The 23,153-nt window shown below is 52.6% G+C and overlaps 1 protein-coding gene across 1 annotated transcript in view; it reads left to right on the forward strand.

Annotated features, from left to right (window-relative positions):
• Positions 1–23,153, forward strand: part of MARK1 (microtubule affinity regulating kinase 1) — a 721,120-nt gene that overhangs the window by 512,941 nt on the left and 185,026 nt on the right. Inside the window, exon 8 of the mRNA XM_063919434.1 lies at positions 18,971–19,129. Within this exon, the coding sequence (XP_063775504.1) occupies positions 18,971–19,129 (159 nt within the window). The remainder of the gene's footprint in view (positions 1–18,970; positions 19,130–23,153) is intronic.

Genomic DNA, 23,153 nt, shown 5'->3' on the forward strand with positions numbered 1-23,153 from the left:
GAATAAATCTGCTGCCGGCTAGTGTGCTTTCAGTCGGAATAAATCTGCTGCCGGCTAGTGTGCTTTCAGTCGGAATAAATCTGCTGCCGGCAAGTGTGCTTTCAGTCGGAATAAATCTGATGCCGGCTAGTGTGCTCTCAGTCGGACTAAATCTGCTGCCGGCTACTGTGCTTTCAGTCGGATTAAATCTGATGCCGGCAAGTGTGCTCCATCGGATTGAATATGTTGTGTGCTTTCTGTCGGATTAAATCTGATGCCGGCTAGTGTGCTCTCAGTCGGATTAAATCTGATGCCGGCTAGTGTGCTCTTAGTCGGATTAATTCTGATGTCGGCTAGTGTGCTCTCACTCGGATTAAATCTGATGCCGGCTAGTGTGCTTTCAGTCGGATTAAATCTGCTGCCGGCTACTGTGCTCTCAGTCGGATTAAATCTGATGCCGGCTAGTGTGCTTTCAGTCGGATTAAATCTGATGCCAGCTAGTGTGCTTTCAGTCGGATTAAATCTGCTGCCGGCTAGTGTGCTCACAGTCGGATTAAATCTGATGCCGGCTAGTGTGTTTTCAGTCGGATTAAATCTGCTGCCGGCTAGTGTACTCTCATTCGGATCAAATCTGATGCCGGCTAGTGTACTCTCAGTCGGATTGAATCTGATGCCGGCTACTGTGCTCTCATTCGGATTAAATCTGATGCCGGCTAGTGTGCTTTCAGTCGGATTGAATCTGATGCCGGCTAGTGTGCTCTCAGTCTGATTGAATCTGATGCCGGCTACTGTGCTCTCATTCGGATTAAATCTGATGCCGGCTAGTGTGCTTTCAGTCGGATTGAATCTGATGCCGGCTAGTGTGCTCTCAGTCGGAATAAATCTGATGCCGGCTACTGTGCTCTCAGTCGGATTAAATCTGATGCCGGCTAGTGTACTCTCAGTCGGATTAAATCTGATGCCGGCTAGTGTGCTTTCAGTCGGATTAAATCTGCTGCCGGCTACTGTGCTCTCAGTCGGATTAAATCTGATGCCGGCTAGTGTACTCTCAGTCGGATTAAATCTGATACCGGCTAGTGTGCTTTCAGTCGGATTAAATTTGCTGCCAGCTAGTGTGCTCTCAGTCGGATTAAATCTGCTGCCGGCTAGTGTACTCTCATTCGGATTAAATCTGATGCCGGCTAGTGTACTTTTAGTCGGATTAAATCTGATGCCGGCTAGTGTGCTTTTAGTCGGATTAAATCTGATGCCGGCTAGTGTGCTTTCAGTCGGATTAAATCTGATGCCAGCTAGTGTGCTTTCAGTCGGATTAAATCTGCTGCCGGCTACTGTACTCTCATTCGGATTAAATCTGATGCCGGCTAGTGTACTCTCAGTCGGATTGAATCTGATGCCGGCTACTGTGCTCTCATTCGGATTAAATCTGATGCCGGCTTCTGTGCTCTCATTCGGATTAAATCTGATGCCGGCTACTGTGCTCTCATTCGGATTAAATCTACTGCCGGCTAGTGTGCTCTCAGTCGGATTGAATCTGTTGCCGGCTAGTGTGCTCTCAGTCGGATTGAATCTGTTGTCGGCTAGTGTGCTCTCATTCGGATTAAATCTGCTGCCGGCTAGTGTGCTCTCATTCGGATTGAATCTGATGCCGGCTAGTTTGCTCTCAGTCGGATTGAATCTGATGCCGGCTAGTGTACTCTCAGTCGGATTAAATCTGATGCCAGCTAGTGTGCTTTCAGTCGGATTAAATCTGCTGCCGGCTACTGTACTCTCATTCGGATTAAATCTGATGCCGGCTAGTGTACTCTCAGTCGGATTAAATCTGATGCCAGCTAGTGTGCTTTCAGTCGGATTAAATCTGCTGCCGGCTACTGTACTCTCAGTCGGATTGAATCTGATGCCGGCTACTGTGCTCTCATTCGGATTAAATCTGATGCCGGCTACTGTGCTCTCATTCGGATTAAATCTGATGCCGGCTACTGTGCTCTCATTCGGATTAAATCTACTGCCGGCTAGTGTGCTCTCAGTCGGATTGAATCTGTTGTCGGCTAGTGTGCTCTCATTCGGATTAAATCTGATGCCGGCTAGTGTGCTCTCAGTCGGATTAAATCTGCTATTACCATATACTTTATAATTTGTGGGTAGTAGATATTATTTCACTGTATAGTCAGCAGAAGTCACTTTGGATAGATTATTGGGTGCAGGGGTGCTTTACCCGTCAACAGAGTTATATATAGATATATAGATTTGATTCTTCAGGCTGCTGGTAGCAGTTCCTTGATTCGCGGTCATATGCAGAGGAAACACTTTGTGTACAGATACCGAGACTCAGCCGCTACGTACGGTACTCAGTACGATATTGTGAAGCGGTTTGTCACATCTGTTTGCAGTTAAGATGCATTTTTGGGCAAAAACATGTGAAAAGGTTGCTCTGACCTAGAGCCCCGGGAAGGGTAGTTTGGCGAGACTGCATCTGTATTAAGCTGATCAATTTTATTGTTTTTTCTCTTTCAGCAAGGCTGGGGTACACTGGACCATGGATTGCAGGACGGGCTTGAGTTTGGTACTTAAACTACTGTATACAGGGTCTGTTTTCCACGTCTTGCAGTACAGGTGCATGGCGGCGCTGGCTGTAGGGCGGGATGGGTAGTGTGGTGTCTCAGATACACATTCCCGGCGGCGGCAGTTTACAGTGCACAGATCCAGCTGTAAATGAAGTTTCTTTTTTACCTAGATCGAGGTTTGAGATGGAGCGTACCATGGAGCAGGGATATGCGATCAAGTTTCGTGTTACACTCAGGAAATCGGGTACCACGGTGCTTGCCATACTTCAAAAGGCCTTTTGGGGAGGAATCCTTGTCCAAGGCGCAAGTTTACCGCTGGTTTAAATTGTTCGAGGGGGGCAGAGAAGACTTTAAGGACGAACGACGCTCTGGACGACCATCAACAATCCGAAATGAGCAAAATGTGGACAAAGTGCGCAATGTTTTGAACACTGACCATTGTTTGAGTGTTAGAATGGTAGCAGGAAGGTTGCGACTTCCAAAAACTATTGTGCAAGAGACCTTAACAAACAAATTAGCAATGCGAAAGGTGTGTGCCCAATTGGTTCCCAAGGTTTTGACTCATAATCAAAAAGACAAGCGTGTGGCGATTTCCCGCAAAGTGACAGAGTGATAACAGGTGACGAAACTTGGATCTTTGAGTACGATACGGAGACCAAAAGGCAAAGCGCAGAATGGAACACACCATCGTCCCCTCGCCCCAAAAAGGGCTGAATGAGCAATTCAAAGACAAAATCCATGCTCATTGGGGGTAATTCAGAGTTGATCGCAGCAGCAAATTTGTTAGCTAATGGGCAAAACCATGTGCACTGCAGGTGGGGCAGATGTAACATGTGCAGAGAGAGTTAGATTTGGGTGGATTATATTGTTTCTGTGCATGGTAAATACTGGCTGCTTTATTATTACACTGCAATTTAGATTTCAGTTTGAACACACCCCACCCAAATCTAACTCTTTCTGCACATGTTACATCTGCCCCCGCCACACCCCACCCAAATCTAACTCTCTCTGCACATGTTACAGTTGCCTCCCCTTCGACAAACTGCTTCACATTACTGTACTGAGTACCGTACGTAGCGCCTTGAGTCGAGCAAGAGCGCTATATAAATAAAATTATTATTATTATTATTATAACTCTGATTTACCCCCATTGTCTTTTTCGACTCGAAGGGTGTGGTCCACAAGGAATTTCTACCTACCGGCCTGTCACGGTGCATTTTACACGGGCATGCTCAGTCGGTTGAGAAACGGGGTCCTCCGCGTCCGCAATGAGATTGCCACTTCCTGGGTCCTCCATCACGACAGTGCGCCAAGTCACACATCGCTGCAAGTGAGCGAGTTTTTGGCCAAGCACAACGTGACAACGCTGCCTCAGTTACCCTACAGTCCAGATCTGGCCCTGGCTGACTTCTTTTTGTTGTCCCGGATCAAAGGACACAGTTTAGACAAAGTGGAAGCGGCCGCGACAAGGTACTCCCAGGGCGTTCTGCTGCCGCGGGGACTCCGCACAGCACGCCGGTCTCACAGAGACTGCCTTGCTTGGGGACAGTTTGCACCAGCACCTTGTTAGAGGGTGCCGGGCAGTCAGCTAACCTGGAAGGGGCGGCACCATATAAGGAAGAGCGCCCTCTACAGGTTAACCAAGTGCTTTCCTCCTCATGGGAAGAGCGCGGCACTTTGCACTGGAGGGGGAAGCAGCAAGCGGTACAGTGTTCCTCGCTGTGTAGAAGTTGAGACTAAGGCGGTTTTTCTCCATACCGCGTGCTGTGCTGCTCAGTGACCGGTCTCTCAGCCAGTGCAAGTCTCCGCTCCGCTGCATCCGCCTCAGAAAGACTCAGTATTGCCTTTACTGTTCTGAGACAGTTGTGCAGTTCTCAGTGACCTGTGTGTTTTTGTCCTATGAGGGATTTATTCCAGCTGCATCCACTAAATACACACGTGTCCTCATACATCTATCCTCAATACACCATGCACCACAAGATGGCGGCTGTTCCCTAACGTCAGGTGTCTTTTCCCCAAAAATGCACCTTATTTGCAGCAATAAAACGCACAATCAAACTCTGCTGATTAAATTGATATGCGGCATGCCTATATTCTGTGTACGCCTGCGGCTGTATCTGCATACGCAATTCTATGTTACAGTGTTTTCCAGGAAAGTAAACGCGCTCACGACTAGGCGCGTCTGGAAGGGCTGTATAGAGTGACTGCAGCAAGGATGTAGGAGACCGATAGCGGCATCCCGCTGGTCCTTATCCCGATAGCGGCATCCCGCTGGTCCTTATCCCGATAGCGGCATCCCGCTGGTCCTTATCCCGATAGCGGCATCCCGCTGGTCCTTATCCCGATAGCGGCATCCCGCTGGTCCTTATCCCGACAGCAGCATCCAGCTGGTCCTTATCCCGATAGCGGCATCCCGCTGGTCCTTATCCCGACAGCAGCATCCAGCTGGTCCTTATCCCGATAGCAGCATCCCACTGGTCCTTATCCCGATAGCGGCATCCCGCTGGTCCTTATCCCGACGGCAGCATCCAGCTGGTCCTTATCCCGATAGCGGCATCCCACTGGTCCTTATCCCGACGGCGGCATCCCACTGGTCCTTATCCCAACAGCGGCATCCCGCTGGTCCTTATCCCGACGGCGGCATCCAGCTGGTCCTTATCCCGATAGCGGCATCCCACTGGTCCTTATCCCGACGGCGGCATCCCGCTGGTCCTTATCCCGACGGCGGCATCCCACTGGTCCTTATCCCAACAGCGGCATCCCGCTGGTCCTTATCCCGACGGCGGCATCCAGCTGGTCCTTATCCCGATAGCGGCATCCCACTGGTCCTTATCCCGACGGCGGCATCCCGCTGGTCCTTATCCCGACGGCGGCATCCCACTGGTCCTTATCCCAACAGCGGCATCCCGCTGGTCCTTATCCCGATAGCGGCATCCCACTGGTCCTTATCCCGATAGCGGCATCCCGCTGGTCCTTATCCCGACGGCAGCATCCAGCTGGTCCTTATCCCGATAGCGGCATCCCACTGGTCCTTATCCCGACGGCGGCATCCCGCTGGTCCTTATCCCGACGGCGGCATCCCACTGGTCCTTATCCCAACAGCGGCATCCCGCTGGTCCTTATCCCGACGGCGGCATCCAGCTGGTCCTTATCCCGATAGCGGCATCCCACTGGTCCTTATCCCGACGGCGGCATCCCGCTGGTCCTTATCCCGACGGCGGCATCCCACTGGTCCTTATCCCAACAGCGGCATCCCGCTGGTCCTTATCCCGACGGCGGCATCCAGCTGGTCCATATCCCGATAGCGGCATCCCACTGGTCCTTATCCCGACGGCGGCATCCCACTGGTCCTTATCCCGACGGCGGCATCCCGCTGGTCCTTATCCCGACGGCAGCATCCCGCTGGTCCTTATCCCGACGGCAGCATCCAGCTGGTCCTTATCCCGACAGCAGCATCCCACTGGTCCTTATCCCGATAGCGGCATCCCGCTGGTCCTTATCCCGACAGCAGCATCCAGCTGGTCCTTATCCCGATAGCGGCATCCCGCTGGTCCTTATCCCGACGGCAGCATCCCGCTGGTCCTTATCCCGATGGCGGCATCCCGCTGGTCCTTATCCCGACAGCAGCATCCAGCTGGTCCTTATCCCGATAGCGGCATCCCACTGGTCCTTATCCCGACAGCAGCATCCCACTGGTCCTTATCCCGACAGCAGCATCCCACTGGTCCTTATCCCGACGGCGGCATCCCACTGGTCCTTATCCCGATAGCGGCATCCCGCTGGTCCTTATCCCGATAGCGGCATCCCGCTGGTCCTTATCCCGACAGCGGCATCCCGCTGGTCCTTATCCCGACGGCGGCATCCCACTGGTCCTTATCCCGACGGCGGCATCCCGCTGGTCCTTATCCCGACGGCGGCATCCCGCTGGTCCTTATCCCGACAGCAGCATCCCACTGGTCCTTATCCCGATAGCGGCATCCCGCTGGTCCTTATCCCGACAGCGGCATCCAGCTGGTCCTTATCCCGACGGCAGCATCCAGCTGGTCCTTATCCCGATAGCGGCATCCCACTGGTCCTTATCCCGACGGCGGCATCCCACTGGTCCTTATCCCGATAGCGGCATCCCGCTGGTCCTTATCCCGACGGCGGCATCCCACTGGTCCTTATCCCGACGGCGGCATCCCGCTGGTCCTTATCCCGATGGCAGCATCCAGCTGGTACTTGCTGGTCCTTATCCCGACGGCGGCATCCCACTGGTCCTTATCCCGACGGCGGCATCCAGCTGGTCCTTATCCCGATAGCGGCATCCCGCTGGTCCTTATCCCGACGGCGGCATCCCACTGGTCCTTATCCCAACAGCGGCATCCCACTGGTCCTTATCCCGACGGCGGCATCCAGCTGGTCCTTATCCCGATAGCAGCATCCCGCTGGTCCTTATCCCGACGGCGGCATCCCACTGGTCCTTATCCCGACGGCGGCATCCCACTGGTCCTTATCCCGACGGCAGCATCCAGCTGGTCCTTATCCCGATAGCGGCATCCCGCTGGTCCTTATCCCGACGGCGGCATCCCACTGGTCCTTATCCCGATGGCAGCATCCAGCTGGTCCTTATCCCGATAGCGGCATCCCACTGGTCTTTATCCCGACAGCGGCATCCCGCTGGTCCTTATCCCGACGGCGCCATCCCACTGGTCCTTATCCCGACGGCGGCATCCCACTGGTCCTTATCCCGATGGCGGCATCCCGCTGGTCCTTATCCCGACGGCGTCATCCAGCTGGTACTTGCTGGTCCTTATCCCGATGGCGGCATCCCGCTGGTCCTTATCCCGACGGCAGCATCCCACTGGTCCTTATCCCGATGGCGGCATCCCGCTGGTCCTTATCCCGACGGCGTCATCCAGCTGGTACTTGCTGGTCCTTATCCCGACGGCGGCATCCTGCTGGTCCTTATAATGAGAGGTAGTACGTAAGTATACTATCCTTCTACCCCTAGTCCTCCTCCCCAGACGCTAACCCTTACCATCCCCCTTAGTACCTAACGCTAACCATCCCCCTTAGTGCCTAACCCCCCCATCCTTTTAATGCCTAACCCATTCCCTACTGCCTAAACCTACCCCCTGCCCCCCTCCGCAGCCTAACCCAAACCCAGCCCGGTGTACTTACGATTGGGTTGCCAGCTGTCGGGATTCTGGTGTTGGCATTGTGAGTGATGTCAGGATTCCGATGCCAGTCTTCTGACCACTGTTGGGATTCTAGCGTCAGGATTTCGGCTGCCGGCATCAGAGTGCCGAGCCGATTACATCTCATATATCGAGATACTGTAGGGATTATGCCGATCACAGCCAAACCCGCAAAGACAAAAGGTGTTACTGTGGCCAGTGTAATATTAAATAAACATGTGGACAGGTGAACTCTGAGGTATTGTGTGTGGACTGGTAAGCAAGGGCTAGTGTCACACAGGCGTCCGAGGCCACTGCATCTGCCGTTACGGAGTCAGCGTGGACACACGTGCTCTGGGTTGATCAGTATCAGACATAGTAAAGCTTGTTGCACTTCAGGGATCAGTCTAGTGCAGCTGATGCACCGGTTTCCTTGACGCGTGGTGCCAACAAGCCAACTCCCCAGTTGGTGTCTGATCCACCTTGGCTCCGAACCATTGAGCGTACAGCGTCAGGATTTAAAAAAAAATGTTTCCTCTAAGAACGCTTTTTCGGAAATCCTCATTTGCGCTTGGCACATAAGTGTATACCTCCTTCCAGGGCTTTGATGGAAGTTTACAATTCAGAGATGGACAGTTGACTTCAGGAGACTGATGACTTCCCAGAGGGTGAGGAACTATTTTTCCTCCATTCATAGGGTGGAAGATCTCTTAGTGTCAGTGCGACATTCTGTAGAGGTGCATTCCCAAAGCGAGGCTGTGGGTACATTCATACGCCGTCACAAAAGGGCATTTTTTTTCCCCCATCTTCTTTGGCTCTCTCCAATCTCCTTGAGGAAGCCTAGACGCCGCCAGATAAAAAAAATTCTCTGTTCCGCGCAAATTTCCTTTACTTTATCCGCTCCCGACTAATTATATGTCTAACGGAACTGTCTCCCAAGGTCGATGCTGTAGTTGCACATCTAGCTAAGTACAGTACATCACTCTTCATGTTCAGTACTCTGCGTCCTTTAGGGACCCACTAAATAAAAAGTTGGAAAGTCTCAGGTCCATTTTTATTGTCTCTGGAGTCCTTATACATCCTTTGTTGGCCTCTGTTTGGGTGGCTCGTGCCATGGAAATTTAGGCAGCCAAACTCATTGAAGGGCCTTCACGATGATGTGGCCAGGAATTCCCTTCTTAAATTCGTAGAACAACTTCATGGTGCAAGACGGCGCTCAAGTGGCTTCAAGGGTTTCAGCTATGGCTGTCTTAGCTCGTAGGGCACTTTATCTCCGTGCTTGTTCTGTGGATTTGGAATATTTAGACCAGAGCTGGATTCCATTATTGCCCAGGCTACAGCACCAGTACCTTCTCTAGAATAAAAAACGGGTTTGACTCCAGCTTGTTCTTCGTTCGGTATCTGAATGGCTCATTCAGGCTAATTTTAAATCTTCACGCTTTTAACACAATGTTGTCAGTTGATCATTTTTTCGCATGGAATTTCTTCAAACAGTGATTCACAGCGCAACAAATATTTGGCCTCATTAGAAGTCAGAGATGAATATCTCCACATTCCAATTTGGGCCGCTCATCATTCCTTTCTCCATTTTGTAGTTGGTTCCGAAAACTACCATTTGGAAATTCGACTGCTCTGCAAGTTTTCACCAAGATCACGTTGGTGATGGCGAGCTTACTGCACAAAGGAATCGCGGTCATACCTTATCTAGTTCTGACAGCTGGTTCAGCTCCGCCATTACAACCGCATCTAGGGGGTCATTCCGAGTTGTTCACTCGCAAGGCGATTTTAGCAGAGTTACACACGCTAAGCCTCCGCCTACTGGGAGTGAATCTTAGCTTCTTAAAATTGCGAACGATGTATTCGCAATATTGCGATTACAAACTACTTAGCAGTTTCAGAGTAGCTTCAGACTTACTCGGCATCTGCGATCAGTTCAGTGCTTGTCGTTCCTGGTTTGACGTCACAAACACACCCAGCGTTCGCCCAGACACTCCCCCGTTTCTCCAGCCACTCCCGCGTTTTTTCCGGAAACGGTAGCGTTTTTATCCACACGCCCATAAAACGCCGTGTTTCCGCCCAGTAACACCCATTTTCTGTCAATCACATTACGATCGCCGGAGCGAAGAAAAAGCCGTGAGTAAAAAAACATTTTCATAGCAAAATTACTTGGCGCAGTCGCAGTGCGAACATTGCGCATGCGTACTAAGCAGAAAAACGCTGCGATGCGAAGAAAATTACCGAGCGAACGACTCGGAATGACCCCCCTAGATCGTACAGTTCAGGTATTCAGGCTTGCATATGGATCCTGAATTTCTAAAAGTCTCACCTAATTCCTTGTCAGTGCCTTCATTTCTTGTGGGTGGTCTTCGACACCTTTGCTCCAATGGGTTTAGCTTGCTGGAGTCCAAGGCATGGATCCTCAGAACTTGGTCACGTCAGTTGTGCATGAAGCTTTTGGGCAAGATGTTCTCTTGAGAGCGCTCGTCAATCTCTACATTGGTTTCTGATCATCACCTCCAGGGCTGATCCTTGATCACTTCGAATTGGGTCATTGTAACCACAGATGCCAGTCTCCTCGGATGGGGTGCCATAACGGGATGTAGTTATGTGACCGCCGGAATCCTGAGTGCTGGACAGCCCGACAGTCGGCATGCCGACTAACAGGGACTATTCCCACTCATGGGTGTACACCCACCGAGCCCCCTAGCTCACCCTAAACCTCCCCCGCAGCCTGAACCTAACAGAAGTGCTGGAAGCCCTTTGTGATCCATGCCAGGATCTCTGCATCGGTATTCTGAGCAGTATCGGGATTTCAGTGTCAGTATTCCGACAGCCTGGCCGGATCCCGTTTCTGCCTAGTTCCATTTGGATCACTAGAGGTAAACAATGAATGCACCAGACATCCTGTTTCATCTTCTCCTCAGTTAGTGAATTGTCTCCTGCAGTAGAGATGAAGTTCTATCCAGGTCTTGTGGACTCATTCACTGGAAGTTACTGTGTGAGTGACGTAACAAATCTGCAGGAAATTAACCGTATGAATTGTTTTTATGTGTTTGTGTGATTTTTTTTTCTTTTTCTTGAAGCATGGTAACAATTTACAACGTGTACGTTTCCTTATGAACATAAATTTACACACATTGAGAATAATTAGCTAATATACAATAAAAGACAATTTCAGCATACTGTACTTTTTACATAGGTGGGTGTCCCCCCCCCCCCCCCCCCCCCCAACAATAAACTAGTTTAACTGGGTTTCACTTGATAAAAGTAACAAGAAACATAATATAAAATTAATTGATTGACCCATATCCATTATTGTGTGATTTTTATATGTAGTTTTAATAAATACTAGTTACCAGCCCATCAATATGACTGAACGTAGCAGTAATGTCAGCGCCTGCGGCTGTGCCTGCCCGAACTCAGCAACAATTGAATTGCTCTACCAGGCACAATCTAGTGATTACCTGCGCACAAAACACTTTGACTCTCTACCCCCCCATAGAGGTGAGGAGCAGCTTTAGACTTTTATTATGTAGGATATGTATTCATTTTGTGGTAACTTGTAGTAGCTAATCTTAATTGATGTGACTATAACACCATATATAGTTCTGGGGAAGGTTGTGCGCTCCTAGATGTATCTTTGATGGCATATGTAAATCACAAGGCGGCACAAACAGCACTGCAGCGTTATCTGTGGTGTTCATCCCGGGTGTGGGAAATTGGTCTGGCCACGTAGGTCATGGTGCGCCAATGTTCTCATAATGCAGGTCTGCAGGTCCCGGGTGTCTTCTTCCACACCATCCAGACGTGTTGTAACAAGGTCTGCTTCTATTCGAGGACCTTCCACGGTTGGTTTTCATGGCCTGGCTTTTAGACTGAGCTTTTTAAAGCTGGAAGTTTCTCTCCCTCGGTAGTCCGCACTATGCAATGAGCCCATAAACCGGTTTTGTCACACAATTACCACAGTATGAGAGTATGGAAGATCTACATCTTGTGGGGTAAACAGACGGATTCATACATCCAAGTTTCATCTCTCAGTTTTTGGCTCTTCCAGAGGTTGGAGTCTAATCTGGTCCTGTCAGACAGGGTCCATTTGAGCCCTTTACTTTCAGTGGATCTTAAGTTTATTACAGACGAAAGTTATTTCTGGTTTTTCCTTCTTCAGCAACTTCAAGGGATCTGGATGAGTTGTCTGTACTGTACATAGTTCCAGCTGTGCGTATTTACTTGGAAAAGTTTCTTCTGTCCGCTGCACATTTACATTACTTATACTTTATGACACACATAAACGTGGCTGGCTGGTTTCAAAGCAGACCATTGTGTTGGATCTGCTCAGTCGTCACCTCTTCTAGTGTAGGGCGACCGACACCTGATCGGGTGTCGGCGCATTCCACTAAGGCATTGGCGACCTAATGGGCAGTGCGGTATGGGGTTTTGGCAGAACAGGTCTCTTGTGTCCACACGATTGCTTGTTTTCATGTTTTTGGCTCAGGTGATGCCCACTTTAGCCGTACAGTTCTCCAATCAGGCAGCCTGAGCGTTCCCTCCCCTGGGGTTGGCTGTTGAACGTCCCATGGTCCAGTGTCCCACCAGCCTTGCAGAAAGAGAAAATAGGATTTTGGTCACTTTCTCGTTTTCTCTGAAGAAGGCTGAGGGACACTGCGTTCCCTCCCTTGAGTCATGGTCAAGGTTTAGGTTCTGACCGTCTTTTTCCCTACGGATTTAATTGCTCTAACAGTTTCTCTGGGTTACTGCAACTCCTTACCAGAAGTACTGGCATGCTGAGGTCGCAGGGGGAGGAGCTTAGAATTAACGGTACAGTAGTTTAAGTGCCAAATACCAGCCCCAACCTGCAATCCCATGGTCCAGTGTCCCACAGCCTGCTTCAGAGAAGCAACGGTAAGTGACCAAAAATCCCCTTTTGCCTACTATACTGCGGCTATTTCTCTGTATATTGGCGTCTTCCTTTTGAGGGTTGGCAGTCCCTCCAAGCAGCAGCTGCATGGGCACTTTCTGTTTCTGCGCAAGAGTAGTGCAGGGCAGTGCTTCCAAAACTTCCTTAACTCAAGTCACCGTACAGTATCAGCATTTTTCTACGTCACCTTAAGGGCAAACATTAAAGTAAGTCAATTGTCCTGACGGGGCTGCACCTCTGCTTTGCCACCTGCACCTCTGCTTTGCTTCTGCTTTGTCACCTGCACCTCTGCTTTGTCACCTGCACCTCTGCTGTGTCACCTGCACCTCTGCTTTGCCACCTGCACCTCTGCTTGCCACCTGCACCTCTGCTTGCCACCTGCACCTCTGCTTAGCCACCTGCACCTCTGCTGTGTCACCTGCACCTCTGCTTTGCCACCTGCACCTCTGCTTGCCACCTGCACCTCTGCTTTGCCACCTGCACCTCTGCTTGCCACCTGCACCTCTGCTTAGCCACCTGCACCTCTGCTTAGCCACCTGCACCTCTGCTTAGCCACCTGCACCTCTGCTTTGCCACCTGCACCTCTGCTTAGCCACCTGCACCTCTGCTGTGCCGCCTGCACCTCTGCTTTGTCACCTGCACCTCTGCTTTGTCACCTGCACCTCTGTGCCGCCTGCACCTCTGCTTTGTCACCTGCACCTCTGCTTTGTCACCTGCACCTCTGCTTTGTCACCTGCACCTCTGCTGTGTCACCTGCACCTCTGCTGTCTCACCTGCACCGCTGCTTTGCCACCTGCACCTCTGCATTGCCACCTGCACCGCTGCTTTGCCACCTGCACCTCTGCTTTGCCACCTGCACCTCTGCTTTGCCACCTGCACCTCTGCTTTGCCACCTGCACCTCTGCTTTGTCACCTGCACCTCTGCTTTGTCACCTGCACCTCTGCTGTGTCACCTGCACCTCTGCTTTGTCACCTGCACCTCTGCTGTGTCACCTGCACCTCTGCTTTGTCACCTGCACCTCTGCTGTATCACCTGCACCTCTGCTGTCTCACCTGCACCTCTGCTTTGTCACCTGCACCTCTGACTCTGCTGTGTCACCTGCACCTCTGCTGTCTCACCTGCACCTCTGCTTTGTCACCTGCACCTCTGCTGTGTCACCTGCACCTCTGCTTTGTCACCTGCACCTCTGCTGTGTCACCTGCACCTCTGCTGTGTCACCTGCACCTCTGCTGTCTCACCTGCACCTCTGCCTTTGTCACCTGCACCTCTGCTTTGTCACCTGCACCTCTGCTGTGTCACCTGCACCTCTGCTGTGTCACCTGCACCTCTGCTGTGTCACCTGCAACTCTGCTTTGCCACCTGCACTGGTTTTGCCTATCACATTGACCAGAAATTACTTACAAGTCCCCGCGGGACTCGGTTTGGAAACCACTGGTGTAAAAAAAGGGGGGTCATTCATTGGATTTCTTCAGCGGGCTGTACTGCGCGTGCGCATCCCAGGAGCCCAGTGAGATATTATCAGCATCTCTCTGGTGAGATCGCCTCTGCCTGATTGACAGGCAGAGGCGGTTGCGGGGAGTGGGAGGGGATGTGCCAACGGCGTTAGAATGCTGTTGTTGGGGCGCATTCCAGACAACGGAGGCGTGTCCCGGACTGTTGGGGCGGCGGGCTGCAGCGGCTGCGTGATGTCACACGCAGCCGATGCGCCCCAGGACGCGGCGAGTAGCTCTGCCAGAGCGCAGGTAGGGCACTACTCCTCAGGTATAAAAGCATGGCCACCGTGCGATGGAGGGAGGGGGGGGCAGGGACTGACATGCGGGGTGGACTAGCCCTGTGCTTGGGGGGAGGGGGGGGAGGGACTGACATGCGGGGTGGACTAGCCCTGTGCTGGGGGGAGGGGGGGCAGGGACTGACATGCGGGGTGGACTAGCACTGTGCTGGGGGGAGGGGGTGCAGGGACTGACGTGGGGTGGACTAGCCCTGTGCTGGGGGGAGGGGGGGGAGGGACTGACATGCGGGGTGGACTAGCCCTGTGCTGGGGGGGGGGGCGCAGGGACTGACATGCGGGGTGGACTAGACCTGTGCTGGGGGGAGGGGGGGAGGGACTGACATTTGGGGTGGACTAGCCCTGTGCTGGAGGGAGGGGGGGGGGCAGGGGCTGACATGCGGGGTGGACTAGCCCTGTGCTGGGGGGAGGGGGGGGGGGACTGACGTGGGGTGGACTAGCCCTGTGCTGGAGGGAGGGGGGGGGGCAGGGCCTGACATGTGGGGTGGACTAGCCCTGTGCTGGGGGGGGGGGGCTGACATGCGGGTGGACTAGCCCTGTGCTGGAGGGAGGGGGGTCAGGGACTGACATGTGGGGTGGTCTAGCCTTGTGCTGGGGGGGAGGGGGGTCATGGACTGACGTGGGGTGGACTAGCCTTGTGCTGGGGGGAGGGGGGGCAGGGACTGACATGTGGGGTGGTCTAGCCTTGTGCTGGGGGGAGGGGGGGCAGGTACTGACATGCGGGGGAAACTAGCCCTGTGCTGGGGGGAGGGGGTGCAGGACTGACATGTGGGGTGGTCTAGCCTTGTGCTGGGGGGGAGGGGGGGGGGCAGGTACTGACATGCGGGGGGAAACTAGCCCTGTGCTGGGGGGAGGGGAGGCAGGGACTGACATGCGGGGTGGACTAGCCCTGTGCTGGGGGGAGGGGGGGGTAAGGACTGACATGCGGGGTGGACTAGCCCTGTGCTGGGGGGAGGGGGGTCAGGGACTGACATGTGGGGTGGACTAGCCCTGTGCTGGGGGGAGGGGGGGGTTAGGGACTGACATGCGGGGCAAGACTAGCCCTGTGCTGGGGGGAGGGGGGGGCAGGGCCTGACTTGCGGGGTGGACTAGCCCTGTGCTGGGGGGAGGGGGGGGTTAGGGACTGACATGCGGAGTGGACTAGCCCTGTGCTGGGGGGAGGGGGGCCAGGGACTGACTTGCGGGGTGGACTAGCCCCGTGCTGGGGGGAGGGGGGGCAGGGACTGACATGCGGGGTGGACTAGCCTTGTGCTGGGGGGAGGGGGGGGCAGGGACTGACATGCGGGGTGGACTAGCCCCGTGCTGGGGGGAGGGGGGGTCAGGGACTGACATGTGGGGTGGACTAGCCTTGTGCCGGGGGGAGGGGGGGGCAGGGACTGACATGCGGGGTGGACTAGCCCCGTGCTGGGGGGGAGGGGGGGCAGGGGACTGACATGCGGGGTGGATTAGCCCTGTGCTGGAGGGTGGGGGGGTCAGGGACTGACATGCGGGGTGGACTAGCCCTGTGCTGGGGTGAGGGGGTGGGGCAGGGACTGACATGCGGGGTGGGCTAGCCCTGTGCTGGGGGGAGTGGGGGGTGGGCAGGGACTGACATGCGGGGTGGGCTAGCCCTGTGCTGAGGGGAGGGGGGGGGGCAGGGACTGACATGCGGGGTGGACTAGCCCTGTGCTGGGGGGAGGGGGGGGTTAGGGACTGACATGCGGGGTGGATTAGCCCTGTGCTGGGGGGAGGGGGGTTAGGGCCTGACATGCGGGGTGGGACTAGCCCTGTGCTGGGGGGGAGGGGGGGCAGGGACTGACATGTGGGGTGGACTAGCCTTGTGCTGGGGGGAGGGGGGTCAGGGACTGACATGCGGGGTGGACTAGCCCTGTGCTGGGGGAGGGGGGGGAGGGACTGACATGTGGGGGTGGACTAGCCCTGTGCTGGGGGGAGGGGGGGGCAGGGACTGACATGTGGGGTGGACTAGCCCTGTGCTGGGGGGAGGGGGGGCAGGGACTGACATGCGGGGTGGACTAGCCCTGTGCTGGGGGGAGGGGGGTTAGGACCTGACATGCGGGGGTGGACTAGCCCTGTGCTGGGGGGAGGGGGGGGCAGGGACTGACATGTGGGGTGGACTAGCCCTGTGCTGGGGGGAGGGGGGGCAGGGACTGACATGCGGGGTGGACTAGCCCTGTGCTGGGGGGAGGGGGGTTAGGACCTGACATGCGGGGTAGACTAGCCCTGTGCTGGGGGGAGAGGGGGACTGACATGCGGGGTGGACTAGCCTGTGCTGGGGGGAGGGGGGCGGGGCAGGTACTGACATGCGGGGTGGACTAGCCCTGTGCTGGGGGGAGGGGGGGCAGGGACTGACATGCGGGGTGGACTAGCCCTGTGCTGGGGGGACGGGGGGCAGGGACTGACATGCGGGGTGGACTAGCCTTGTGCTGGGGGAAGGGGGGGGCAGGGGACTGACATGCGGGGTGGACTAGCCCTGTGCTGGGGGGAGGGGGTGCAGGGACTGACATGCGGGGTGGACTAGCCCTGTGCTGGGGGAGGGGGGGGCAGGGACTGACATGCGGGGGTGGACTAGCCCTGTGCTGGGGGGGGGGGGGGGGGCAGGGGACTGACATGCGGGGCGCTCTGTGCTGGGGGGAGGGGGGGCAGGGACTGACATGCAGAGTGGACTAGCCCTTTGCTGGGGGGAGGGGGGGCAGAGACTGACATGCGGGGGTGGACTAGCCTTGTGCTGGGGGGAGGGGGGGTTAGGACCTGACATGCGGGGTGGACTAGCCCTGTGCTGGGGGGAGGGGGGGGCAGGGACTGACATGCGGGGTGGACTAGCCCTGTGCTGGGGGGAGGGGGGGGCAGGGACTGACATGTGGGGTGGACTAGCTCTGTGCTGGGGGGAGGGTGGGGGCAGGGACTGACATGCGGTGTGGACTAGCCTTGTGCTGGGGGGAGGGGGGGTTAGGACCTGACATGCGGGGTGGACTAGCCCTGTGCTGGGGGGAGGGGGGGCAGGGACTGACATGCGGGGTGGACTAGCCTTGTGCTGGGGGGAGGGGATGGGTTAGGACCTGACATGCGGGGTGGACTAGCCACTGTGCTGGGGGGAGGGGGGGGCAGGGACTGACATGCAGGGTGGACTAGCTCCTGTGCTGGGGGGAGGGGGGGCAGGGACTGACATGCGGGGTGGACTAGCCCTGTGCTGGGGGGAGGGGGGGCAGGGACTGACATGCGGGGTGGACTAGCCCTGTGCTGGGGGGAGGGGGGGGCAGGGACTGACATGCGGGGTGGACTAGCCCTGTGCTGGGGGGAGGGGGGGGCAGGGGACTGACATGCGGGGTGGACTAGCCCTGTGCTGGGGGGAGGGGGGGCAGGAACTGACATGCGGGGTGGACTAGCCTTGTGCTGGGGGGGAGGGGGGGGTTAGGACCTGACATGCGGGGTTGGACTAGCCCTGTGCTGGCGGGAGGAGGGGGGCAGGGACTGACATGCGGGGTGGACTAGCCCTGTGCTGGGGGGAGGGGGGGGGCAGGGACTGACATGCGGGGTGGACTAGCCCTGTGCTGGGGGGAGGGGGGGCAGGAACTGACATGCGGGGTGGACTAGCCTTGTGCTGGGGGAGGGGGGGTAGGACCTGATATGCGGGGTGGACTAGCCCTGTGCTGGGGAGAGGGGGGGGGGCAGGGGACTGACATGCCGGGTGGACTAGCCCTGTGCTGGGGGGAGGGGGGGGCAGGGACTGACATGCGGGGTGGGACTAGCCCTGTGCTGGGGGGAGGGGGGGCAGGAACTGACATGCGGGGTGGACTAGCCTTGTGCTGGGGGGAGGGGGGGTTAGGACCTGACATGCGGGATGGACTAGCCCTGTGCTGGGGGGAGGGGTGGCCAGGGACTGACATGCGGGGTGGACTAGCCCTGTGCTGGGGGGAGGGGGGGGCAGGGACTGACATGCGGGGTGGACTAGCCCTGTGCTGGGGGGAGGGGGGGGCAGGGACTGACATGCGGGGTGGACTAGCCCTGTGCTGGGGGGAGGGGGGGCAGGAACTGACATGCGGGGTGGACTAGCCCTGTGCTGGGGGGAGGGGTGGGCAGGGACTGACATGCGGGGTGGACTAGCCCTGTGCTGGGGAAAGGGGTGGGCAGGGACTGACATGCGGGGTGGACTAGCCTTGTGCTGGGGGAAGGGGGGGGTTAGTCCCTGTGCTGGGCGTCCTCCCCATGTCGCTGATATAGTCCTGATAGTCTGCAGTCAAAGCAATGTACAATACAGTATCAGATGCAAAGTTTTTCCTCTTTAAGTCACAGTTGATATACTGAGTGTACTGACGATACGGTTAGCTGTACTCACTGTTACATGCATATATGAGGACTAGTTACAATAATGTATTATTACAGCGTTCCTCATTCTCTCTGTGGGCTGCCGGTGCCCCCATCTAACTGCAGAGAACTGGCGTAATAAACTAGTCAGAGTATAACAAATGTTGGTCGGGCTGCAATGGACGTAGCTGTGATGTGTGTGTGTAAATGTCATATGTACATAGAAAGTGCTGGCTGACGTGGTAACACTCTGTTTTGTTTGTAAAGGAATTGCGGGAGCGAGTTTTACGAGGAAAGTATCGTATACCTTTCTATATGTCCACAGACTGTGAAAACCTGCTAAAAAAGCTGCTTGTGCTGACAGACTGTGAAAACCTGCTAAAAAAGCTGCTTGTGCTGAACCCAGTGAAACGCGGCAGCTTAGACGTAAGCAACCTTCGTTATACACTGTCTGACCGGGTGATCTTTGTGTCCCACAGATAATAAAACGTTTTTCTTTAAGGTACAGGTTGAGTATCCGTTATCCAAAATGCTTGGGACCAGAGGTATTATGGATATGGGATTTTTCCGTATTTTGGAATAATTGCATACCATAATGAGATATCATGGTGATGGGACCTAAATATAAGCACAGAATACATTTATGTTACATATACACCTTATACACACAGCCTGGAGGTAAGTTTAGCCAATATTTGTAATAACTTTTTGCATTAAACAAAGTTTGTGTACATTGAGCCATCAGAAAACAAAGGTTTCACTATCTCACTCTCACTCAACAAAGTCTGTATTTCGGAATATTTGGATATGGGATACTCAACCTGTATAGACTTTTTTTTAGAACACTACACATCTAGAAGTTTCCTTTTCAGAAAACTGGTTGACTGTCCAATTGCTGCAGTATCTGGGCCTGATGTGTGGGGTGGACTAGTCCTGTGCTGGGGGGGGGAGGTGATGGTTCAGGCCACCAGTGACGATCCTGCACCTTTTCTCTGAGTCATTTTCCATGTTCTTTATAAATGCAGATTTTCCCAGGTTTCTGATGTTCTAGCAGAAGTAGTCAGCAGCCTTCCTGTATTACAATGACACCACACAGATTAGTGCAGACAGTGTTTTTATTGTGAACCAGTAAAACTTTCTTACTCTTAATTCATTGGTTTTTTTCTGCAGATTTTTTTTTATTTTTTGTATCAAAACTGTGAGTATTCAATTCCTGCAGAACAGACGTTGATAAATGCACTTTACATATATGGGAGTAAGTTCCTACCCAGGCTGGGAGTGATTTTAGCCATCCTTCCATGATCAGATAGCGCCACAGATTGTCATTTGGAACCTGGCACTGTAGAACATTCACCACCGTTGTTTCTTTGGATGCAGATCTGGCTGTGTATGCAGCAATCTGCACCCATCTCTGAATAACCCCCTTGTCCCATCTGCCCCTTGCAGTGTAGCAGGGTTTTACCAGGGTGCAGCGATACAAGCTCAGAATCAACCCCATGACCTGATGTAGGGAAAATGCCCCACACACAATGCAAGAGGGTAATATAGAAACGCAGAAAGTGACGGCAGATAAGAACCACTTGGCCGATCTAGTCTGCCCCTTGTGTCATCTGACCACTTGGTTTGTGGACTGAACAGCTTGACCTGACCCCTATTGTCACCTGCGCATGTAGCCAACGTCCGTAACATGAGCTCATGCAGACACCCCGGTAATCATTGCTGCCATTAGATGCTTTGCAGGATAGTGATTGGAAATACTAGATCTGCTAGACATTATGGGATATTCTAGCCATGGGTTGTCTGAGCCTGATCTCCAGGTTTTATATTGGCATCTAGATTGTCTAGCATTTCCATTGTGAAGGCATCTCTTATATAACACCAGCCTAACCTTACATCATAGAATGTTTACACCTATGTAACCTCCCTGTGACGTTCAGCAGAGTCAAAATAGGGATGGCGGGATTTATGAAAGCTTGGAGAGAGATAAAGTGAAGAGAAAGGAAGTGTGAAAATTGTGTCAAATACTGTGTACCGCTTCCCGTCGCAGCATGATTCAGCATCAGAGACCTTTCACTTAACGTCTGTCCTGGCGAAGTTCTCAGAGATCAGCTTCACGTGCCTGTGTGTGTATCTATCTATATATATGTATGTATATGTGTGTATGTATATGTATGTGTGTATGTATATGTGTGTATGTATGTATATGTGTGTATCTATATATATATATGTATGTATATGTGTGTGTGTATGTATGTATATGTGTGTGTGTGTGTGTGTGTGTGTGTGTGTGTATATATGTATGTATATGTGTATATGTATATGTGTGTGTATTTATATATGTATGTATATGTGTGTGTGTGTGTGTGTGTATGTATGTATGTATATATATATATGTGTGTGTGTGTGTGTGTATGTATATGTGTGTGTAGCTATATGTATATTATGTTTATGTGTGTATGTATGTGTTTATATGTGTGTATGTATATATGTGTATCTATATGTGTATGTATGTATATGTGTGTGTAGCTATATGTATATTATGTATATGTGTGTATGTATATGTGTGTGTATCTATATGTGTATCTGTGTATCTAACAAACATAGTAACGGTTTCCTATGCATGATGATTTGACTAAAATTTCTGACTCATGCTGCTGTCAGCCGTTGCATTTTATCCCTATTTATAGTAACTATAATGCATGACTATGCACCATACCCCTGGATATCCTTATCCATTAGGAATTTATCTAACCCATTCTTAAAGGTGTTGACAGATTCCGCCATTACAACTCCCTCGGGCAGGGAATTCCAAACACGTATTGTCCTTACCGTGAAAAAGCCTTTACGCCGTATTGTGCGGAATCTCCTCTCCTCTAACCTGAGCGAGTGTCCACGAGTCCTGTGTGTTGATCTAACCAAAAACAGGTCCCGCGCAAGCTCTGTGTATTGTCCCCTTATATATTTGTAGATGTTGATCATATCCCCTCTTAGTCTCCGCTTTTCCAATGTAAACATGCCTAGTCTTTCAAGCCTTTCCTTGTCTTCCATCGTCTCCATGCCCTTAATTAGTTTGGTCGCCCTCCTCTGAACCTTTTCTAGCTCCAGGATATCCTTTTTGTAGTACGGTGCCCAGAATTGTACACAGTATTCCAGGTGTGGCCTCACTAGTGATTTATATAACGGGAGTATAATACTCTCGTCCCTAGCATCAATACCCCGTTTTATGCATGCTAATATCTTATTAGCCTTTTTTGCTGCAGTCCTACTTTTGGGTACTACTGCTTAGTTTGCTATCTATGAGGACACCTAAGTCCTTTTCCAGTACAGAATCCCCTAATTTTACCCCATTTAGTAGGTAGGTGTAATTTATGTTCTTGTTACCACAGTGCATTACCTTACACTTGTCTGTGTTGAAGCGCATTCTCCATTTGGCTGCCCAAGCTTCTAATTTAACTAAGTCGTTCTGAAGAGACTCGGCATCCTCCTCTGTATTTATAGCCTTACATAATTTGGTATCATCTGCAAAAATTGACACCATGCTCTCTAGACCTTCTGTTAGGTCGTTAATGAAAATATTGAACAATAGCGGTCCTAATACTGAGCCTTGCGGCACACCACTTAGCACTTCAATCCAAGTTGAAAAAGATCCATTAACCACAACGCGCTGCTCCCTATTATCTAACCAGTTTTTGACCCAAGTGCATATTGTACTTCCTAGCCCTGATTCTTGTAGCTTGTAGATAAGTCTCATGTGTGGTACAGTATCGAACGCTTTGGCAAAGTCTAAAAAGATTACATCCACGTCTTTACCCTGATCTAGGTTTGCGCTTACTGTTTCATAAAAGCCAAGTAAGTTGGTTTGACAGGATCTGTCCTTCATAAACCCATGTTGATTCCTTTTAATGACCTTATTGACTTCAAGGAACTTCTGAATACTATCTCTTAGAATACCTTCCAATACTTTCCCCACTATAGATGTAAGACTAACTGGTCTATAATTACCTGGTTCAGCTTTACTTCCCTTTTTGAATATAGGCACTACTTCCGCTATACGCCAGTCTTTGGGAACCATACCTGATATAACTGAATCCTTAAAGATCAAAGATAGCGGTTTTGCCAGTTCAGAGTGACGCTCCATTAGAACCCTTGGATGAATACCATCGGGCCCTGGTGATTTATTTATCTTTAAATGTTTTAATCGGTCACAGACTACTTCCTCGCTTAAATAAGTACCTATCAGTGTGATATTCACATTATTGAGATTGTGTGTCAGTCCCTGAATTGGGTCCTCTCTAGTGAATACTGTTGAAAGAAACTCATTTAGTGTGTCCGCTATGTCATTATCATTTTTGCTTAAGACTCCCAACTTGTCTTTTAAAGGGCCTATACTCTCCTTCTTTAATCTCTTGCTATTAATGTATTTAAATAATTTTTTGGGATTCGCTTTGCC

This window comes from Pseudophryne corroboree, chromosome 4 (genome assembly GCF_028390025.1).
Source record: "Pseudophryne corroboree isolate aPseCor3 chromosome 4, aPseCor3.hap2, whole genome shotgun sequence".
Taxonomy (NCBI): domain Eukaryota; kingdom Metazoa; phylum Chordata; class Amphibia; order Anura; family Myobatrachidae; genus Pseudophryne; species Pseudophryne corroboree.